Below are 23615 nucleotides of genomic sequence, written 5' to 3' on the forward strand. Positions count from 1 at the left end.
AACTCTTAGAATCCTTTAAAATAGTACTACTAAGTCAACAATATTGGCTGTTTATGTGCAATCCAAGTTTTGCAATGAATGGAGCAGAAGCTATTCTGTCATGCTCCTAGTGTAGCTTCCATCAGCAATAAAGGTTAGGTTGGTGAGGAAAGGACTCAAGGCTTTTTGGGGCAACCACCTTGTTGCCCTCCCTAAGGAGGTCAGATTGGCTCTCCCTTTGCCTGGATTGAGGCACGCTATAAAGGAAGGATGCAGTTAATACTCAGAAATCAGTTCATCTTCAATGCAAAACTTGTCAAGACACCTTGTTCAAAAAGATTTTATTCCTCTCTTGCATGCGATAAAAGAATCATATTTTTTTTGAGGGAAGGGGGTGGTATGTCACCATCAGAAAAGAAACATGGTGTGTTGCTTTTGTACAAACCCTATACATTTTATATTTAAAACATTGAATTTTGTGCAAAATACATTTTAAACAATATACTGGTTTTGCGCAGAACCCAGTTCTGGAGATTTTTCACGCAAAAAAGTCCTGAAATGCAAAAAAAAAAAAAAGTACTAAAGCTTACATAATCATATCCTGTGGGGATAAAACTTTGGATTTGTTGTGGTCACCTCCAAAAACAAAACAAGAGAGGATGTCCGTCCTTCGTCTATAGTCTACTTGGATCCCCTCAACAGGAGAAAGGTGGCACAGGAATAAAAACCAAATAAGTATTTTATTTAGGCTGGTTTTTCATGGATTAAGAGATGGTCTTCCTCCCTCCCCCACCTCCATCTCTCTCATTCTTGATGTTTTAGAGATGCTGATTGTAATTTGATAGTTTTGCTTTGTAGTGGAAGTCCTTCCAGGCAGAAAGGTGATGTATAGCCATTATCATCATTAAATATCAAGACTATGGTGTATTTCTGTGTCAACTGTGCTTTAGGATGCAGTTTCCCTTCAGAATCTTAAATGTTTCTTTTTATTCATAAAGCGTTAGCCTGCTATTGTCTTAGATCAGCGATTCTCAACTTTTTTTTTGAGTTGCAGCCTGCTTTTATAATAGCCAAGTAATCTGCAACCTCGCCATCATATTTGCATTTAAAACATTTTTATATGCTAAAGTAATCCCTTCTCAGAAAGTAGAAGCTTCTCTCTCCCTAAGAGGGCCTGTTTATCATACATACACATACACACTACACTTAGTATCTTAGTATCTGGCTCCAAAGGTCAAGGAAGAAATTATTTAACAAGGGCTGCAACACATATAAAATCTCTCTCTCTCTCTCTCTCTCTCTCACACACACACACACACACACACACACACACACACACACACACACACACACACACACACACACACACACACACACACACACACACCACACACAGAGAGAGAGACACACAGAGAGAGAGAGAGAGAGAGAGAGAGAGAGACCACTTTGCAACCCCCATGGGGGTCACAACTCCCAAGTTGGGAAACACTGTCTTAGATTTACACTTGCTATGCAGTCTTAGAGAGAATATAACACATTTCTTGATAGCTAACCAGTCTTTTGATCTCCCTATATATGTTTTGGCTAGATTAGGTCTTTGTGTTGCTGTAGGTACTGTCTGGTGCAACCAAGAGATGTATAATCTCTTTATCCACTCTGAAAAATGTCAAATGCCCTGAAAATCCTGCAGGTGTTTCAATTCAAAGAGCCCCACCTTAGTTCTCCTCAAATTTGCTTTAGGTATAATTCAATGGTATACTCATGTCTATTTGGCTGTACTTCAGGTAGTTTACAGAGAGCTGGTTCACCTACTAGGGATGAATACTGATTAATTAAATTCTTAACTTGACAAGACACCTCGATGAGGAGTTTTGAGACACCAAAAGGTTTCTTGCCTCCAATTGTGAGACTCTGATAAGGAGCTCTGCTTTTTTCTTGTCAAGATTCCCATAATTTGTTAAATCTTTTCTGTATAAAACTTGTGCCCTTCCTCTTTGAGAAGGAAAACACACACATATATAGCAAACAAGGAACAACTGCCTGATCATTGAGGAAGATGCAAGCAGCTCCTCTGATGCTCCCAGTTGTTAGTAGTCCACACAACAAAGTGACAACCATCATCATTTTGTATGTATACTTCATTCAAGTACTGTTTGCAGTATTTGTGCAATTTTGCTTAATTTGCACAATTATGTTCTTGTTATTCCCTTCTTTTGTCAAGAAGAAAGAACAAAATACCTCACTTTGTTGTGCAGTAAGAAGAATCATTTTATGGTTCCTCGTGTTCTTGTGTGAAAATGAGAACAACAAAGAGTTACAAACTTATCACTCTTGGAATGGGGAGGTACTGTTTTGTGGTGGAGGCCACAGGGACCCCTGTGAGGTGCATGCAACATGGCGTTGTGAGAGCTGTGTGCTATTTTCAGTGTACAGGTTTCCTAAATCTGTCAATCTGTCTGTTATCCCAGACTGAGTACCACCCAAGGGAGAGAGTTTGCTACAAATGTTTGGAAAGCCAACCACTGTGCACTTACAAGTGTGGAGTTCCCCACTCTTCCCCTTGTCCATCTTTTGGATGTCAAAATATTGGGTCACTTGAAGGGCAGTGCATCCAGTTCACACAGTCTCTTGTGCACCTATGGAGAGAAGAGTTTTACCTGCTCTCTTCATCCTTTAACACCAATTGGCCTTTGAGGAGATTGTGCATAGGCTCTACGATACCCTTTTGGGATTTCTGCATGCTGCCCATAATAGTAATAGATGTCAGGAAAGATGTGCCCCTCCCCCTCCTACTGGATGGAAGAGAGGTTGTGGGATTGCACAGGGAGACAGACTGGCTCATCTTGGGTGCCCTTGATCAAATTCTTGTGTTAGGACAGATGCAGAACTCTTTTTAGACTGCTTGACCACATATGAACTTCTAAAGGTCCTCCCGCCAGCCCAGATCTGCCTGCATGCTTCTAAGGGCCTGCGCCAATTGGAAATGACAAATATAGGCATTGAAGTGCTGCTTTCTAGAACATTCTAATTTAAAACAGCTTGCACTTCAGTGATATCTTTGAGAACATTATTTCTTTTAGAAAGTGGGACTGATATGGAACTCACTCAACATGGTGGGAGGGCAGCTCACCCCGCTGTCTGAATTTTTCTCAGTAAGGAAAAAAAAGTTTTTCTCAGTAAGAAAAACTTGGAGAAAATGCTTTCCCCAGCAAAATAGATCTGCAACAATATTGATCTTGTAAATTTAGGCATGACTTAAAGGCACTGTAGTAGCTTGAACAAAGTGGAAATGATAATTCTCTCCCCTGCCACCCCACCCTATAAATATGCATGTAATATTATGTAATCCATTTTATATGTATTTTTCCCCTTTTCCACAGATTTTCTGGCCAGCATCAACAGCCAAAGTTGATGAGTGCAAAATGGCTGGCAAAGATCCTACAGTAAGTATTTTATTTTTCCTTCTAATTAAATATTTGGCAGGCTAAGATGGAGCACCTTGGGTGCAGCCAAAAGCAATGTAGAAGAGGGCATATTTTATTTTTCATATTTTGTAGACTAAGTGATCCCACAGAATTTCTAAAACAAACAAAATATTTACACAACCTTCCTGATGTCCTGGGGGGAGGAGACCACTGCTTAGGTTCAAAACCAGATTCATCATCATCATCATTATTATTATTATTATCATCATCATTATTATCATTGTTGTTGTTGTTGTTGTTGTTGTTGATTTGAAAAACAGCACCCGTGTTTCTTGCTTATCTTGTTGCTAGTGATGGATATTTATAATAAAACTTACTCTGTATAGTGGTGCCTCGCTTAACGAGGATAATCCGTTCCAGCGAAATCGCTATAGAGCGAAATCCTGATTAAGCGAAATAAAAAATCCCATTGAAACGCATTGAAAACCCGTTCAACGTGTTCCAAAGGGCTGAAAAACTCACAGTCCAGTGAAGATCCTCCATGGGGCGGCCATTTTCGGTACCTGTAAAGCGAGGAATCCGTCCAAAAACACAGCAGGGAGCCATTTTACACAGTGGGTGGCCATTTTGAAGCTGCTGTTTTAAAAACCTCATAATGCGAAGAATCTGTTCCCGAAGCAGGGAACCAATCATCGCAAAGCAGATTTTGCTTATTAAACATCGTTTTGCGATCGCAAAAGCGATCACAAAACAAAACAATTGTATAGCGGTTTCATCGTTTAATGAGGTAATCATTAAGCGAGGCACCACTGTATATTTTTTTAGAGAATATATGGCAGACTGCTAATACTAATGTAAGTACTTTGATAGACTCCCTGATTATATGTGTGGCCTTTTGTATGTGGAGAAGATATATATGTGGGACATACATACATGTGTCTATGTGTGCGTACACACAAATATACACACATCCATCCATCCATCCATCCATCCATCCATCCATCCATCCATCCATCCATCCATCCATCCATCCATCCATCCATCCATCCATCCATCCCTGTTCATTCCAACAGCACTTACTGCTTGATCATAAAGACTCTTTCATTGGTTCTATAAAGCAGTGGTCCTCAACCTCGGACCTCCAGATGTTCTTGGACTTCAACTCCTAGAAATCCTGGCCAGCAGAGATGGTGGTGAAGGCTTCTGGGAGCTGTAGTCCAAGAACATCTGGAGGCCCAAGGTTGGGGACCACTGCTATAGAGCACCGTTTTGAGCAGAGGTCAAAAAGAGCAGAACTTCCTTAAAACAGGTAAATGTGGCACAACTGTTACTGGAGTTAAAACAATAATCCTGCCCCCCTCCCCAAAAAATGAAAAAGGCAGACATCTGTTCAGCCAATTACCTATTAAGCCTCCAATCCTCAAAGTTGTTCTTGGCCGAACAAACCCAGTGTTTATTTAATTGTTATGATTTTAGTACATCATACATCACCTTGTTGCAAATGTCTGTAAGGAAGTCTATAAGTAATAAGAACAACAAATGATATCATTGCACCAACTAAAGCTACGTGTTGTAGCTAATTCCAGACCACTGTATCAGACCTTGTTTTGCCACCAATTGATAAGATACACAATTTCTAAATTGCTAATTTTATAATGACAGCAGTGCTGTAATAGCAGTTCATCTGGGTGTGGAAATGTAATTAAAAAGAGTGTACCTAAATATATCAAGTGCATTTTGCAAGTTTGGCTTAGCTTGATCAACACTTCCCCAGGTAAAAAAAATACTGGATCAGCAGAGCGTAAGAAAGTAGAACATTTTTCATTAAGATGTCACCTGTAATGGATTCAAGTGATTTCTCGTTAATTAAATTAGTCTGCAAATGGTAGCATGGGGTCTGCTTTCTGTAGCACTCAAATATGTCAGTGCTACTAAGGATTAGCATTACATCAATACTGTACCTTAATATGGAAAACACAGTGTAGTATACATACATATAATATTCATCTAGTAGGGTATTATATATTATTGAATGCCATCAATGTAAAAATGTAAGCAATGGATGGCTGAGACTTAGGTTTCAATTATGAAGGAGAAAGCCCATAGAATGGGGCTTAATATTTTGCAGGCATAGATACAATTGCACTGCAAAACTGCAATGCTGGGTTCATGTACTTATTTACATGCTAATCCAATTGAATTATTTTACTTTCTAGTAAAAGTAAATACATTTGGATTCTGATGTTGGCAACTTCATGTTAAAAGACAGTCCATTCTGAAATTTCTTGTGTTAAATTCTGATCTTGGTTTTTGATGAGCTAAAATCCTCCACCACTTCCTCCTTCTTACATAAGTTCAACACCATCATGTCCATTTTGACTTTGAATATTGGAACTCAATCTGATGATGTTGGACTGCATCTCAACCACTCTCCCAAGATTATCCGTCCAATAAGTTTTTTTTTCCTTCCTACACTTCCTCTTATATATTTTATATTGAACAATCATATGTGATAATCTGTACTTGTTCATGACCGTAGTATTCTGTCTTTTTGGATTTTGCTGTGTTTTATGATTTCTCGGCCTTCATTCATTTCTTTTATTATTTCCTCATTAGTCACCCTCACAGTTCAAGAAGAGGGTGCATGAGGGGAAAAGTGCTGATAAGAGGAGCATCACTTCTGGTGGAACAGTGGGGTATAGTAGATTTAACACCTTTGGAACCAAGTAAATGTATGACAATTTAGTCTTCCAACAGCAGGAGAAATGAGAATAGTTACACCCTGTTTCCCTGGAAATAAGACCTAATCTGAAAATAAGCCCTAGTATGATTTTTCAGGATGCTCGTAATATAAGCCCTACGCCCAAAATAAGCCCCAGTTAAGTGAAACTCCACCCTCTGCCATTGTGCAGCAACCAGACGATGATATTACTGTATTTGAATAAATGTAGATTGTTGTACATGAAAAAAGAAGCCAGGACAGCACAATAAGTTTATAGATGTCATTGACTGAGAACTTTATGTTGATGAGTGTTCCTTTAAACGATGAAGATGATGTATATTCCATAAAACAGCCCAAGGTCTGAAATTGTGAGTCACCTCCTTATGCTTGGCCAATGAACCAGCTGTACAACTGAACAGTGTGCTGTACATTTGCTCTGAAATATGTCCTAGTGGGGCCAATGTTTGAGTCAAAATGTTTGCACTCCATTTTAAGCTTACCAAAGGTATTAATAATCTTGCAGTCCATACCAATGCTTTTTAATTAGCATGAACTGTATATTATATGAAAAGAAACAGGTCTTCTTCTGCTAGTGAATACAGATAAGCAGCCTCATCCTTGAACATACGTTATGTTCAGTTCTTGAAATCTAAGCTGTCTATTTGCTGCTGAGATTAACTGCTCCAAACAGTGCTAAACAGGCAGTAAGTTATTTATTTATTTATTTATTTATTTATTTATTTATTTATTTATTTATTTATTTATTTATTCATTCATTCATTCATTCATTCATTCATTCATTCATTTATTTATTTATTTATTTATTTATTTATTTATTTATTTATTTATTTATTTTATTTCTATCCCGCCTATCTGGTCATACTAGACCACTCTGTTAGTCTTTTTGTAGAATCTGTGAGAAGATAAGAACATTGATTTGATTTTGCAGGAGCAATGTGGTAAGTGAGCACTCTACTGTGGTGGTTTTCAACTGACAAAACAATGCGGAGTCAATTTTTTTTTCTTTACAAATGCTAAGCTTTGAAAAAATGCTACGCTTGTATATAGTTGCCTCACATGGCATGCAATAGTGCACCTCACAGATGCTGTTCAACATGTGAGCCATAACAATTCAGATCCAGTTTGTAAGTAAAAAATTCAAAATACAGACTGGAATGTCTTGATTAGGATAAAGGCAGAGACTTGACCCATCTTTGCCCTAGTTTAAATAAGAGAGAGCGGGAAAAGTTGTTAACCTCAACTGCTTCAGTTCTGTTCAGTTCATTTTAAAAATAAACCCTAGTGTTTTTTCTGTGCACTACTTAATTTTCCAGAATCTGTAATGAATATAGCTACATTTAAACGGTTTTTGTAATTCTATCTTATAAATGATTTAAACATACAAAAGTTAATCTGCATTTAACCTAATGTGAAACCAATTTGAGAAATATCACAATCTTTTTTTAAAAAATATATCATTTTTAGAAAATCATTATTTACAGATGAAAATATAGCCAGTTCCTGAATTATATCTCCCATATCTTTTCTACTCTGATGCTGATTTTACATCAAGTCACTCCCTTCCATGAAACTAGACAGTGTTCTGGCCAAAATGTTCAGTGTTGTGAAAATTAGCCTAAGTGAACCACAGTACCATGGCCTGCCATTTTATCTCCTGTGTGTTAACTGAGAAATTCAGTAACTTTGTTCTGTTTTGGCTTGTTGGATTATTCAGACCCAACATATTATGGTTAATCTTAATTATAGCCAGTAAAAACAAAGCATTTCCAGATGACGATTTATGAAGCTCTTTGGTTTCTACTAACTGTAGTTAAAGTTTACTCTAGTTAAGGTTTAGAGAATATACTGAGCAGTGGTAAATCTGACATGGAGATGGAAACTTCTGATCGCAGCAATGTAGATGGGAGAAGGAGAACAAGCAGTGATGAAACTTGCCATGGCTATTCCTCAACTATAGTTTTGTGTTTCTTGTGACATAGTTCATTGAACATTTTCTAGTCATTAGAGGAGGAAAATCAAGGATTGTGCTTGGTTCATATTTTCAAGGCAACCAACATGATCTGTATTTCCTTAAATATGAACATGAAAATGGAATTATTGATTAGATCAAGGGTTTTACATGTAGAGTATTTACATTTTTTTATCATTTGTGCTTTTCCAAATTTCACCATGGTGAGATTCTCTGCTAAGACTTGCCCCTGCTTCAGCAAAATATGGCTTCCTATAAAAATTAAAACAGTAAAAACATTTTTAAAAGTTTTTATCTGGTGTTCTCAAAAGAAATTTGCTAGATTATGTGCAGCCTAATGGCTATTTTCACTGAATCCTGTGCTATAAAAATGCCATTTTTGTCAGCAACTGAAACAGTCATGTGTAGCCTTGTATTTCTTATATCCTTTCTGGATGGATTCTGCACAGGAAAGATGCTGTTCTGTAATGATTATGTGTTGCTTGGCACTTTTTCCAGAAAAAAAATGAAACCTCTGAGGAATCTGGAAAGATTTTCTTAGAACATTTTTGAGGGGGAAAATCCACCTTCCACAGAGAAATCTCTCCAGAAAGAGAAGAGAATTACAGTACAGTAGTTTTCATTGCTTTCATTCAGAGGATGAGAGGCTGTGAGGTTCACATCCTTACTTTGGATTTTATACTTCTCTCCATTCTGTTATTCCTTCCTTCATTTGCCTCAAACGGTATCAAAATGGGAATAAAAATCTTTTTAAAAGTCAGGTCAATGAGGAAATGGGGTCGAACTGGCTTAGGAAAGAACACATGTAAACCTGACACAGGCCACAAGCAGGGCTATCTGTCCATCCCAACTTCAGGCTTTCACTTAAATTTTTGGCTGATCAGACTGTAAGACACCATATAAATGTCTGTAGCATTAATAAATCATGGAGCTCTTTGACTGACCATATCTTGTTCGGTCCAGAAGGGAGAATATCTTTAGCCAGCAAATGTCAGCCTTCATTAGTCCACAAAGTAGAGTGGTGCCTCGCTAGACGATGATAATCCGTTCCACTGAAATTGTTATTTAGTGAAATCATCATCTAGCGAAAAGCATTTCCCCATCGGAATGCATTGAAATCTGTTTAATGTGTTCCAATGGGGAAGAATCGTCGTTGTCTAGCGAAGATCAGCCATAGGAAAGCAGCTTTGTGAACCGCCGATCAGCTGTTTAAATAGCTGTCTTGCGAAGCTTAGGTCCCGAAAATACCCGTTTTGCGAGCACAGAGGGAGCTGTCAAAATCATTGTCTAGCAAAAATTGGTTTGCGAAGCAGAGACCAAACATTGTTCAGCGAAATTCCCCCATAGGAAACACTGTTTTGCGAATCACTATAGCGATTGCAAAAAGTCAATGTCTAGCGAAAAAACTGTCATGCGGGGTAACTGTCTAGCGAGGCACCACTGTCTTGTGCCATGTATTTGACTCCTCCTGATTTCCAGTGTAACTAGGACATTAGAGCTGCACAGTCATGCAGTTATATTTTTCAGCAGAGCAAATCAACATAATCAATAGTTGACAATGCAACTCTAAAACTGGGTGCAGCCAACTCCCCCCCCCAAAAAATTAACCTTGAAACTTGACTTCAGTTCAGTACCAAATTTGGCACAGATGTAGCGGACTGCACATGCACTGTGCTAGATTTGAGGATGTTTGAACAAAAGGTTTTTGAGTTATGATTTTTTAAAAAAGAAAAATTATTTCCACCCCCGTGCAGAAACAAGTGACCCTAAAAGCCCCTGATATAAATCAGCTCATGCAAACTAAAAAGACCAATCTTGCTTATCCTGAAAGAAAAGAAAGAAAAGAAAACTGCAGGGGCTGAGATATTGAACCTTAAAAAAAGTCCTTTCAGAAAAAAATAATGGTGACTTTATTATAAACTGAGCATGCATGGAACAGGCTTGCCAGTAAGAGTGTTGCCAACTAAATACATTGATGCAGCTTTGTGGCCTCAGGAGAGAAGCATTTGGAGGTCAGTGAAAGGTTACAAAAATAATCAGAAGATAAGTTTCCATTAAAGAGTTTTTAAAAACAGGCTTGCTTTAAAGAAAGTGAGGGAGTGACAGTCCTCCAGAAAGTGGTACATTTTGCCACATTTTGCAAGTGAATTAGCATACCATTTTGTAAGGCAAATTCAAGTTATTTCTGCATAACAGAAGCACAGAGCTGTATTTATCCCAGCCCTGAGTGCTTTCAGTAAACTTTCCTTACAAAAGTCTTTAAAGGGGATATCAGCTTCAGGGTTGGGGCAATCTGAACATTTGACCCTGTCAGTCAGGATCCAATTAGTTGATTCTCAGGAGCAAAACCTTTTAACTCCTTCCTGGCCAAATAAGCAATGGTGCTGCTAAAGGGATTCTAGTTGTAAAAATATTTTAAAATATATTTTAAAATTAATACAGAACAAATCTTCAGAAGCTCACTCATTTAAGCTATGAAATTGCCACTTTTGGCTTTGTCACTGTAAGTGGTCTTAGTCAATGTTAGGAGAGTTTTTGTGCCTATACCCTGCCATAGTTTCAACCATCCCACGAATCTTTGTTAATGTTAATCTTTGCTGTCAGTCCTCTCTTTTAAAAAAAAATCAAAAGATGAGGGGACATCTTTTAGAAAATATGCACACAACAGCACTGTAGCTTTTAGTCCAATGTAACTTTTCTTCCTCAGCTTGTCTATCCCAAGGAAAGGGTTTGGAAATTGGAAGATTGCTTTCTAGTCTGCATTCTGTGGAACAGACATGGCAACATTAGTTTACCTGAGAGATTAAAGGGTGCATATTATTCTCCACTGGATGTGTTGCAGTTACTCACACTCTTGCTTCACCATTTCCTTAAGTCCAAAACAGCTTTTTAAAATATTTTGGCACAAAGGGACTACAGCCTTATCCCAGCTATTCTTGCTTCTGTCTTCTCCCAAGAACTATAGTACAGATCATGTGCTCATCTTCTGGGATCCTCTAGCACTGGGTAATTCTATATGAGGGAAATTTGGAATTTGTGCGAAGTTCATGTATACAGTGGTGCCTTGGCGTATGAACTTAATCCATCCCAGAAGATGTTCGTAAATCAAAACGTTCATAAGTCAAAGCACCATTTCCCATTGAAATGCATGGGAATGAGATTAATCCATTCCAGCATTTAAAAAAAATACCAAAATAAAAATAAACAGAGCAAGCACCACACTGGGACTGCAAAAAAAAAAAAAAAGACCATCAATCCCCCCAACAAAACAAAAGCCACCCACCCAAAACTTTTTAAAAGAGCAGCACCTTACCAGTCTGAAGCCTCCTCAGCCTCCCGGGCCTCCACTGTCGCTGCAACCGCTGCGGCTGGGAGGCTTGAGTCTGGCCGGGGTGCTTCAGCTGCTCACCTCCCGGCTCTCCTCCTGCTCTCTCCTCAACGCCCTTCACGGACCAATGCTGCCGCTGGTGCCTGATGCCGGCTCCAGCTCCAGAACCAGCACCAGTGGTTGCTTGCCAGGGTGGCTGCGTCAGTCCTCAGTGCTCCTCGCTGCCTTCGGCCGGCTGATGACAGGAAATTCAAATGGCCTCCCGGCCGGGCTCTAACTCCCAGCACTGCATCCCTCTGCGCTGCTCGCTTCCTGGCCGAGCTCCGGGAGGCAGAGCCCGGCTGGGAAATGAGCAGTGGGGATGGACCCAGTGTCAGAGCCTGGGGGGTGGGGCACCCTCCCATGCTTGTGGGAGGGGCAGGGCATGCTCACGGATGGGTGGGGCACACTTGTGCGCATGCACAATGAGTGGGGCGTGCTCGCAGATGGGCAGGGTGCACTCGTGCGTGCGCAAATGGGCAGGGCCCAGTGACCAGGACATGTGTGTGTGAGGGGTGGGCCATCCATGGGTGCAGGTGGGATGCGGGGGGGAGTGCATGCGGGGGGCAGGAGATCTGTCTCCTCTACCTGGTCCTGCCATGGCCACAGACTGGCACTGGGCCACGGACCGGGGGTTGGGGACCCCTGGTCTACAGGTTTACCTCTTGTGCTCATTTATCATTCACCCTTGTTGAAAACTTGTCCTGACAATTGCTTTGTCTTTGAGTGAGAATTTGTTAATTGATGAAAAAAGGAGCCAGCTTCTGGGATTTTCTCTTCCTTGGTGTCACTTTGTGTATGGTAAAGAGCACAAGAGAGTATCCTGTAGAGTGCACCATCAGCTATTGATGTAATATCTTTCTGAGTATCATGTAAAAAGGTGTCATAGAAAAATGAAATGCTCTCTGGAATGGAACATGAATGTCATGCAATGAAATAGGGTTTATCTGCACACAATCCCTAATAATCTTAGTGTATGCTGCATATACAGACAGAACGATATCATCCATAATGTCATACCTGGAATGCAAACATCTGGGTATAAAGTGAACAGCACGCATCTCTGAGAGTCCTAAAGAGTAGAATGAACAGGAAGGTGGGAAAATGGCAGGAGGGAGAAGGAGAACACAGAACAGGTCTCTGTGCATGTTTACATTTTCTGTACTCATGGCTCTGAAAATCTTGTCACATGTTGAAAGCACGGCTAAATGTTTCATGTCTGCTGAAACTAATGCTGTAATCATGTCAGACTTTCAATATTGTTGGGGAAAGCTGTCTAGACAAGTACAACAAGGCTAAGAAACATTTTGCTGACTGTGACCACCCTTCAAGAAATGGCAACGCCAAGAATTGGAAGGCAGAGGTTTTTCAGACTTCCTTTTGAGATTATCATAATGTTTTCTTTCTTTCTTTCTTTCTTTCTTTCTTTCTTTCTTTCTTTCTTTCATTCATTTGTTTGTATACTATTTCAACCATGATAGTTCTACTTGTTTTCTGTTCATGAACTTTCCTATGATCAGAGGTAGCTTGTCCATGCCTATGTTCTAGTCCATATGATTCTACACCAACTGTTTATTTATTTAGTAAATTTATATGCTGCCTTTCTCCCAGTGAGGGAGCCCAGACTTTAATCTGTAATACTTTTAAGAGGATGCCCTATGGAGTGTACTTGGGACCTTCTGAATGCAAGGCAAATGCTCCTCCCGCTTAATAATATTGCTCTGTGATTCCTGTTAAATGTAACTACGTATGGCTAACCCTCAAGAACACACATTTCTAGTTATATTTCAACACTGTGTTTGCAACTAAATATCACAATGCAATGTACGTGCAGCCATTTATCAATTGGGTCTTTTTGTTTTGTTCTCTCTACAGCATGGTTGTGGCAACTTTGTTCGTGTCATACAGACATTCAACCGGACTCATCTCTATGTATGTGGGAGTGGAGCATTCAGCCCTGTATGTGCCTACCTTAATAGAGGGCGAAGGTCTGAGGCAAGTGTTTTAGTCTGTCAGGGGTTGTGTTTGTCAGTAGAAGTCTGCCTGATGCCTGCCAAGAATTTGCTACAAAGCAGAACATATCTCAGTACAACACAATACATTGCCCACAGCATATAATGGAGGGAAAGTAGAAACTCTGGCTGACTTGACCACAAAAAAGCTCTCATGGCATAGAAGCAATTCTTTTTCTCCATATGTAAACATTCAAGTCCACAGCCTAATAAAGGATGCCCTTCCAAAATCTCAACTGCTCAAGTGAAGGATTATATAATGATGAGTCTTTTCTTGCACAGACAATAGCAGAATACCATGCATCCATAGATATGCACAGTTCAACCAATCCTTCAGATTCAGATCCTCCAAGGTCTTCCAGCATGTTGCTGCCTCCAGATGAGCCAGCACTAACATTTCATTTATCAAATCTTTATGCAATGGACTGTCAGTATCTGCTACAAAGACAATATTGGCTGCTCACATGGTATATAACCTCTAACCCTGCAAAAGTCCCTGCTGTTGGTTGTCACAAGATATGCGAGGACAAACCTCTGGCCACATCTCTCTTATTTCATGCCAACGAAGCAGTTCCAGTATCATGGAATCAATTAGCTTTCCACTGGCAGCTGAGAGACATAGAAGGCCAAAAACATTTGACCGTGAATGACTGTGGAAGCAGGGAAAGGGACATGCCTATACTGCTGAGTGCTCCCTATTTAAGATCACTGCTCTGCAGGCAGAACTGTTGAAATGGTCACCTTGAGAGTAGTGAGGATGCCCAACCCAATTAAATGAAAAGTATGCACTTCCACATGTGTTATGAAATACTCAGAAAAGCTTGCATATATTGGAAGTAAATATTCTCCACCTCTTCCATCAAGGGATTAATAATACTGGCAGGCAAGGCAAGTATAGTGAGAGTATAATGGCGAGTTCATTATTTGTGCTCACAGAAGGAATGGCCAGAAGGATGTGCGGATTGCCAAGGCTTCCTGTAGGTCCTTTAGGGCCGCACACTAAGTGCTCCGTGGCTATTTTGGTGTCGTACAACCACTGTGTAATGTAGGAAGGCTGGCCCAGTGATCTTAGAAATGACATGGTGTTCTCTCAGCCCTTGACACCTGCAAACATTTACGTACCAGTGTGCTCATAAAAAAATAGCCAAAAAGGAGAACTGGTGCTTCTAGAACTCAGAAGAGTTATCTTTTCTGGACTATCGGTCCCAGAATCTCCCCATGGCAGTGGCCATTTCAGGTAGTGTTTTTATTTTGGGTTTAATATCCATAAAACCTGTTCCTTTAAGTCTGCTTTCCACTAGGAGATACCATGTTCACAAAATTTAGCACTTTCTCATTCCTTACAACTCAGACCTAATTTCTGCAGATGCAAGAGGAATCCTGATCCATTTTCAAAGGCACCCTCACAAGATTCTTCAACAGACCTGTGACAAACCCAGACCTACTGGGATCTGCCACACGTTAACTAAGCTGCCACCAACCATTCCCTATAAGAAGTCACACAGACCAGGGATGGATTTTCAACAAATAAAAGAATAAGGTTTATTTAAAACAACACACAGGGAAAATAAAATGATCAGGTGAATAAGATATAGTAACGTGGCTTAGTCTCATTCATACATGCATACAGTTTGGTTCACACAGAACACTTGACTTGAAGCACAGACCCTGAACCTATCAGTTCTGGCTAACCATACAGACACCTGAACCTATCAGGTTGGTACTGACTGACACACAGTAGTACCCTGTCTGACACACAGACTCCCACACCAGCTTCTTCTTCCCAGCTGCTGCTTCTTCTCCTGCTCTCCACACACGCTTCACATATATATACAGTACAGCCCCTCCTCCTGATGTCCCGCCTTCCACTCCCCATAGGATGGAACTTTCCCTCCAAACCCATGACAGACAGGTAACATCAGTGCTGTATGTAACACCTCCCCTCTTTATAAGTTGTTTTGTAGGGGGAAAGCTAAGGTGCTTTTTCCCAAAAAACAACCTGGATAAAACACACAACAACAGTTATACATACAATATCATACTTACTTATACTTACATTCTAAGTTAACCATATCAATTAGGCATTTAAACATTTACCATATACATTACATCAATTTACCTTTATTCATACAAACCAAGTTCAAAAAACAGGTACATTTAACCTTTGGTCACCAACATATATACATAGTCCATGTTTCTTTCGCCGTCTTCAATCTTCAGGTCTTCTTGACAAGGCGTCAGCAACACAGTTCACTGACCCTCTGACCACCTTCACTTCAAAGTCATAGTCTTGCAAGTTTAAAGCCCACCTCATAAGTTTACTATTGTGGGTTTTCATTGTCTTTAACCATTGCAGTGGTGAATGGTCAGTGCACAGAACAAAATGTCTTCCCCAGATGTAAGGCTTGGCCTTCTGGATCGCGTAGACTATGGCCAGACACTCCTTCTCCACGGTTGCCAAATGTCTCTCACCTTTCTGGAGTTTCCTACTCAGGTAGGACACTGGATGCTGGTCACCATTCTCATCCTCCTGGCAAAGAACTGCTCCTACCCCGCTGTTAGACGCATCGGTGTAGATGATGAACTCCCGGTCGAAGTCTGGAGCACGCAGCACTGGATAGTTGATGAGCGCCTGCTTCAACCTCTGGAACGCCTCCTCACAGTCGCTGGTCCACGGGATGCGGTCATCAGCCTTCTTTCTCGTCAGATCGGTCAGCGGAGCCGCAATCTCGCTAAACCTCGGGATGAACTTTCTGTAGTAGCCCACCAACCCAAGAAATGATTTGACTTTTTTCTTGGTGTTGGGTCTGGGCCAATCACGAACTGCTTCTATCTTGGCCTCGAGGGGTTTTATCACTCCTCCCCCTACTATGTGACCCAAGCACTTTACTTCTGGGCTACCCAGCTGCAGTTTGTTCCCTCTGCAAGGCCTAGGCCAAAGCACTTCCTCCCCTGGGTTTAAGTGCCTCTCCCTGCCTTCCTGGTCATCCCAAGCTTTCTTTCTGACCTTTTGAGCTTGCAGGGTCTCTGTTGCTAGCTCTAGGTTTCTCTTTAGGTCATTCATCAAGGTGTCTATGTATGTCACAACACCTTGTGGGTCATCCTGGGTGATCTGCTCCCAATTTTGTTTGATCAAATCAAGGGGCCCTTTCACCCTTCTCCCAAATAAAAGTTCAAACGGACTGAACCCGGTACTGGCTTGTGGCACTGATCGATAAGCAAACAAAAGGGATTGCAGCTTCTGGTCCCAATTGTTTGGATTCTCTGCCAAGTAAGCCCTAATCATGCGCATTAGAGTCCCATTGAACTTCTCAGTTAACCCATTACTTTCAGGGTGATAGGCAGTGGTTTCCTTGTGCTTAATTCCACAGATTTGCCATAAGCGTTTCATGAGCTTCGATGTGAACGATGCTCCCAAATCTGTGATTATTTCTGAGGCAAATCCCATCCTGGACATATACCCCACCAAGGCATCTGCCACTGTGTTAGTTTCAATGTTAGTCAAGGGTATGGCTTCAGGGTACCTCGTGGCATGGTCCACAATGGTGAGAATGAACCTATTCCCCCTCTTTGTGGCCTTGGGCAAAGGTCCCACAATATCCACCCCTATGCATTTGAACGGAGTGTCAATCACAGGCAAAGGGCACAACTTTGCTTTGGTCCTGTCGCGGCTATTCCCCTGCCTTTGACACACATCACATTGTTTACAGAACTCCCTGATCTGCTTCCCCATGTCAGGCCAGTAAAAATTCTGTGTGATTCTCTGCTGTGTTTTGTTCACCCCTAAGTGCGCAGCAAACATGTCAGAGTGCCCCCTTTGTAAGATCATGGGGCGATACTTTTCAGGCACCACTAGCTGACTTCTGATCCCATCTCCCCCTTTTGAGATATTCCTCAGGGTCTCTCTATACAAAATCCCCTTTTTCTCTAGAAATCTCACTGGGGTTTCAGGTGTTAGCTGGGCGTCAGTCACCTGTTCAAAACACTTTTGGAGAGTGGCGTCTGCCTTTTGCTCTTGCCCAAATCTGCTGTCTGTGGTTAAGGTTTCCACCACAGCTTCTGAACTCCCCCCACCTGCTTCCGTCTCGGGCTCATCATTACCCCCCTGAACTGTCCCCGTGGTGGCTTGTGAGCGTGTAATCACTAGCACCCATTTCACATGTTCAGCCAGGTCATTTCCCACGAGCACAGCTGCTGGCAGAGTCGATGAAATCGCTAGCCGCCAAACTCCCCTCCAGCCTTGAAAGTTCACAGGTACCTCCGCTACTGGCAGTGAGATCACCTGCCCCTCAATCCCTGCCACCTTCATGCTCTCATTTGGGATTACATACTCCCTAGGAATAATATCTGGATGGCACAGGGTCACCTGGGAACAAGTGTCCCGCAGCCCCCTATACTGATGGTCAAGTATTCCTACGTCCACCCCTGCTGTTTCAAACAACTGAGAATCTGTTCTCACCAGTAGGCAGCGCCTGACCTCTACAAGAGGACCATTTTCCTCAGCCTGATCAGCAGATGTAACTGTTCCAGATTGAGTAGCCATGGCAACAGGCTCCCTCGGTGACAATGAGCCTTGCTCTTTCTGGACACAGAACACAGCTTTTGGCTTGGTTCCACTCGAATCCTGAGGCACAATTCCTTTTAGCTGCTTTAATTTCTCACACTCTGAGATTAGATGGCCCTTTCCCTGACAGAAATAACATTTTCTGCTATATTTTGAGTCTTTCTCATCTTGTTTTGGTTTTCCCTCCAAAATCTGAGGTCTTGGTTTCATGTCTGAGGGCTTCCCTTCACCATGGGCCCCTCCCCCTTGCTGGCTTTTCCCTGGTCCCTGAGAGTACTTGCTGTAGGTTTCTTTGGGTTTACCTACAGATTTCCCCTCACCTAAGGGCTTTCTTATCTGGTAAATAAAATCTGCGATCTCGGCTGCTTCTGCCACAGATTTCGGTTTCCTTTCCCTCACCTGGAATTTCAGTTCCCCATGCAGGACTGCATAGAACTGTTCCAGCGCTATCAAGTCTTTGAGCTGCTGAAAGGTCTCTGTCCCCTCCTGAGATAGCCATTTCTCTAGCAGCCTCACCAATTGGGCCCCCACTTGGGTAAAAGTCTGCTCTGGTTTCTTGGTGATTGACCTGAATCTTTGCCTCAGCTGTTCCGCATTTATCCCATGTCTTGCAAACACCAGTTTTTTAAACTCTGCAAAATCTTTCATCAGTTCCTGTGGCATCTCTGAATAAACTTCAGCAAGGCTGCCACTGATTAAAGATCGCATGATGGTCATCTTCTCAGTTTCCCTTACTGAGAAGTCCACAAACGCTCTTTCCACTAAGGAAAAGAACACCTCAGGACAATCTCCCTTGTGGTATACAGGGAATTTCTTCAGGTCAGCCTTAGACAATTGGCCTCCCTCAGAATCCCTATTGTTATTATTGTTCTGATTCATCAGTTCCAATTTTCTTAACTCAAACGCCATTCTTTCTTTTTCCAGATCAAATTGTCTTTGCCTCTCCCTTTCCTGCATTTTTTCTCTTTCTAATCTTTCCTCTCTTTCCCTTTCCTCCATTTCAAATTGCCTCATCCTCAGTTCATGCTGTTGGACTATGAGCATTTTCCTGAGTTCTGGGTTCTGTTCTCCCGTGCTGTCACCTTGCACTGAGCCAAATTCATCCTCAGAACCTTGGTCAACCTGGGGGTCTTTCACTTCACCCATTTCTGCCATTTGGCTTCGAGTCAAGGGCATAATCCCCCCCCCAGAACAGGCTGCTTTCAAAAGTCAAGCCTCAAAATAAAGCGACCACTTTTTTTTTTTGCCTCAGAACCAGCTTTCTCTATAGATTGCTGCTGTCCTTCAGCACTAACTTGCAACAGTTGCGAGTTAGAGTCTACCCCCCTCTGCTGGGCCTCGCAGCAGGCAGGCTAAATCACTTCTACTTTACAATTTTGCCTCAGCTTTTTCCCGCCAAAACAGGCTGCCTCAGAGCTCCCTAATCTAGCCCCCAATCTGAGGTTACACGTTCTTCTACTAGTGCACCTCCCTGTGAGGCACACCTAGAAGATTACCTACGCGCTCTCAGATTGTCCCTGACTAGACCCCCCTTGCTCTGGGCACACTTGCCAAGGCTTTGCTGGACCGCTGGACAACTGGACCAGTCGTATCCCACACGCTGGACACCAATCAATGTGACAAACCCAGACCTACTGGGATCTGCCACACGTTAACTAAGCTGCCACCAACCATTCCCTATAAGAAGTCACACAGACCAGGGATGGATTTTCAACAAATAAAAGAATAAGGTTTATTTAAAACAACACACAGGGAAAATAAAATGATCAGGTGAATAAGATATAGTAACGTGGCTTAGTCTCATTCATACATGCATACAGTTTGGTTCACACAGAACACTTGACTTGAAGCACAGACCCTGAACCTATCAGTTCTGGCTAACCATACAGACACCTGAACCTATCAGGTTGGTACTGACTGACACACAGTAGTACCCTGTCTGACACACAGACTCCCACACCAGCTTCTTCTTCCCAGCTGCTGCTTCTTCTCCTGCTCTCCACACACGCTTCACATATATATACAGTACAGCCCCTCCTCCTGATGTCCCGCCTTCCACTCCCCATAGGATGGAACTTTCCCTCCAAACCCATGACAGACAGGTAACATCAGTGCTGTATGTAACAAGACCCACAATCTCCACATTAATCAGAGAAATATTTTTTTCTTGGCTTTGTTGATCTAATATGACACTGATAAATTTACAGTAAAATGCTAGACTTCAAGATGAAGCAAAGCAATGCTCTTCCGACACTGCAAAATAAAAATACACATCTTGTGTGTACTGGAATTGGCTTCAGTCAGCCTGTCTCTTTTGCTACATGTCTATGAACAATTGATCAAATAAACGGCTGTCTGAGATGTTTGGAGTCTGTTAGGCCTTTGACAGCAGACCTCATGCTTTCAGTGCTGTTATTGTACAGGCCAACAATAGCAAAGCTGCTTCAAATGTAAGGATTTAATGTGAGTGCCTTTCTCCCCTTTGTTCCTATTGCATCTGTGCATAGTAATTAGCATTCCCACATGCAAAGGTTGTGAGAAGTTACACTTCTTACCAACAAGTCGATGGCTTTTCTCATTTCATTTTACAACTCACCATCATTTTTCACAGGCAAAAGATGTTTTAGCAGTGAAAAAGGGAAATAAAAGAACCGATTGATATGAACATTCATATCCTCCTAAAAGGCCAAGATCTCTAGAGGCCATAACACGTGAATTTTGCGTAACAGTGGGCACCAAATGTTTGACATTCAGACTTGGATTGGAGAAGGTTTGGCTACCTCATCACCTAAGTATGACCAGGAGACAGGTGCTCATCAGTGATGAAGTTCCAATTGACATTTTATTTATTTATTTTATTTTTCTCCCCCATGGGGAACCCAATGTGGCATACAAAACATTTAAAGTCAATCATTAAATAAAACAAATCAATGATGACTTTAAATGATAATGTATACAAATTTAAAACATTACTTAAAAGCTATACATTTTAACATTTTACATTTCAAGTGGTCTCCCCCTCTCAATTGCCTCTTAGTTCCCAAAAGCCTCTCTAAAGAGATAGATTGTCAACTGATAGCAAAAGGAAAGGAGCCAGTGGCACCTCTGTCCCATAATCTGGGAGTAGTTATATCTAAAGGCCTCACAAAGATCCTCACGAGATACTTGATTTTAATAGAGAAGCTGCACGTACACATTTTAAATAACAATAAACATGTGTTTTTCATTGGCACAAAGTGTGAAGATGCCTAGTACAGCTTCTAAAGAATTTAGCCAAGTCTAAGGGAAAACAATAATGAAGGAACTAAGAATGATCCACAAGAGTAAAGATGTGTGTCAGTGGAGACCAAGACAAGATCATCTATACTCTGATTATTCCCAATTGCTATGTAAAGATATAAAAGCTGCACAGTAAAGAAAGCTGACAGGAAGAAAATCAATTTATTTGAAATATAATCTTGGAAGAGAGCTTTGTGGAAACTATGGACCACGAGAAAGACAAATTAAGCAGGTGCTAAAACACTCTAGTAGCAAAAGTGACTAAGCTGAGACTACAGTACTTAGAACACATTGCAAGAAGGAAAGACTCTGGAAAAGACAATAATGCTGGGAAAAGTTGAAGCAACAATGGAAGAAGGAGACTGAATATTAGGTGGATTGACACAGTGAAGGAATCCATGATCTTTAGTTTGCAATTGTTGAGCAGGACTGTTAAGCAATGACTTTTAGGAGGTCACTCATTCACCATAAGTTTTTCTCCCCCATGGGGAACCCAATGTGGCATACAAAACATTTAAAGTCAATCATTAAATAAAACAAATTGATGATGACTTTAAATGATAATATATACAAATTTAAAACATTACTTAAAAGCTATACATTTTAACATTTTACATTTCAAGTGGTCTCCCCCTCTCAATTGCCTCTTAGTTCCCAAAAGCCTCTCTAAAGAGATAGATTGTCAACTGATAGCAAAAGGAAAGGAGCCAGTGGCACCTCTGTTCCATAATCTGGGAGTAGTTACATCTAAAGGCCTCACAAACATCCTCACGAGGTACTTGATTTTAATAGAGAAGCTGCACGTGCACATTTTAGATAACAATAAACATGTGTTTTTCATTGGCACAAAGTGTGAAGATGCCTGCTACAGCTTCTAAAGAATTTAGCCAAGTCTAAGGAAAAAAATTATGAAGGAACTAAGAATGATCCACAAGAGTAAAGAGTAAAGAACAAGAAGGAAAAGACACCTCTAGTTTTTAGTCAGCTTGCATGGACAAAATCTTCACGCACACAAGGAGCCCTCTCTGGGAACAGCCAGAGTTGGCAAACATTATTTGTGTTCATGCCTCCTTGCGCTCAAGCTTCCCAGAAACAAATTTCTAGCCAGGGTTTAATTTCTAGCCAGGGTTCTTACCTCTGGTATGATACAGCTAAGTGGTTCCTGGATCCCTTCACTAATACAATTTGCTCTGGAGCCAGCTTCCCCAGTCACAACTTCTGTCAGCCACAGTCAATATGACTGATGGTGGATGATAGGCATTCTAGAACGACTCAGGCTTGGGAAGGCTGCTGTAGGTGGAACACCTAGAAAGAGTAAATAAAGTTTAAATTCAGAATAGTAAGCAATATGTTCCATACTGAATTTACACATGAGGAGATAGGGATTTAAATCCTAGACCACCTAGGCAGCTAGGGATGGGTTATGCTTCACAAATTACACCAGAAGAAAAAAAAATACCATAGCTCCATTTCCAGTTGTGTTGCCTTTAGAGAGCACATGGAGTGTGAATGGAAATTTGTGCTGGGAAAGAGCAGTTCTTAGCCTCTCATTTCCTGTATTGGTTGGTTACTGGGGGGATAAGAAAGCATTGGCCTTCACAGTTTATGCATGTATACTAGAAGCATGAACTTTAGCTACCTCCCTGTAAGACTGACCCCTAGACTTTTATTGGCTTTACATCATTTAGAAATCATAAAGCCATCCTTTGCCAAAAAAAATCCCAAGCCAAACTTGCAGTACTCGGTGTGAGCAGCAATACTGTCTTCCCACGCAAGCCTCTTCTGGGTACTTTTATTCAGCATTTGATATTGTCAACCAAACAATCATTAATCTCTAATACTATACAAGGGTGTAGGCAGCTTGCTCAAGCAACTGGTTTGCAATGTCACGAGGGGTGGACAATTTTAACTCTTTATTAATTATTGTAGTTGTACTCCCAGAAAGAGATCCACCAGGGACATTTTTCTCCCCAGAAGCCAAAATACGTTTCCTGACTTTTGATGAGTGGGGAGAACCCACAATAGCATGAGGAGAAAAGAAGCAACATATTTCAGAAAGATAGGGAACATGAGGCCTCATAGGCTTATACAGTACTGTACCAACTTGTAAAAGTAGGCCATGGAAGTTAATGAAATTGCAAGGTAGCAGCAACAAACTCCAGATAGTTTCCATATGTCTTAAAAATGTGGTAGCCTTTAAAATGCCACAAGAGTTATTGAGTGATAGGGGACTATTCCTGCCAATCATAAGGTAAACCCTGGCTAGTTTTGAACATT

General features: G+C 41.2%; 1 protein-coding gene across 3 annotated transcripts in view; it reads left to right on the forward strand.

Annotated features, from left to right (window-relative positions):
- Window positions 1-23615, forward strand: part of SEMA3C (semaphorin 3C) — a 174824-nt gene that overhangs the window by 89358 nt on the left and 61851 nt on the right. For all 3 annotated transcript variants that reach the window (XM_020790016.3, XM_078394289.1, XM_073000725.2), the window contains 2 exons: window positions 3360-3422; window positions 13359-13478. In XM_020790016.3, coding sequence (XP_020645675.3) covers window positions 3360-3422; window positions 13359-13478 — 183 coding nt within the window. The remainder of the gene's footprint in view (window positions 1-3359; window positions 3423-13358; window positions 13479-23615) is intronic.

The sequence above is a fragment of the Pogona vitticeps genome, chromosome 5 (genome assembly GCF_051106095.1).
Source record: "Pogona vitticeps strain Pit_001003342236 chromosome 5, PviZW2.1, whole genome shotgun sequence".
Lineage (NCBI taxonomy): Eukaryota > Metazoa > Chordata > Lepidosauria > Squamata > Agamidae > Pogona > Pogona vitticeps.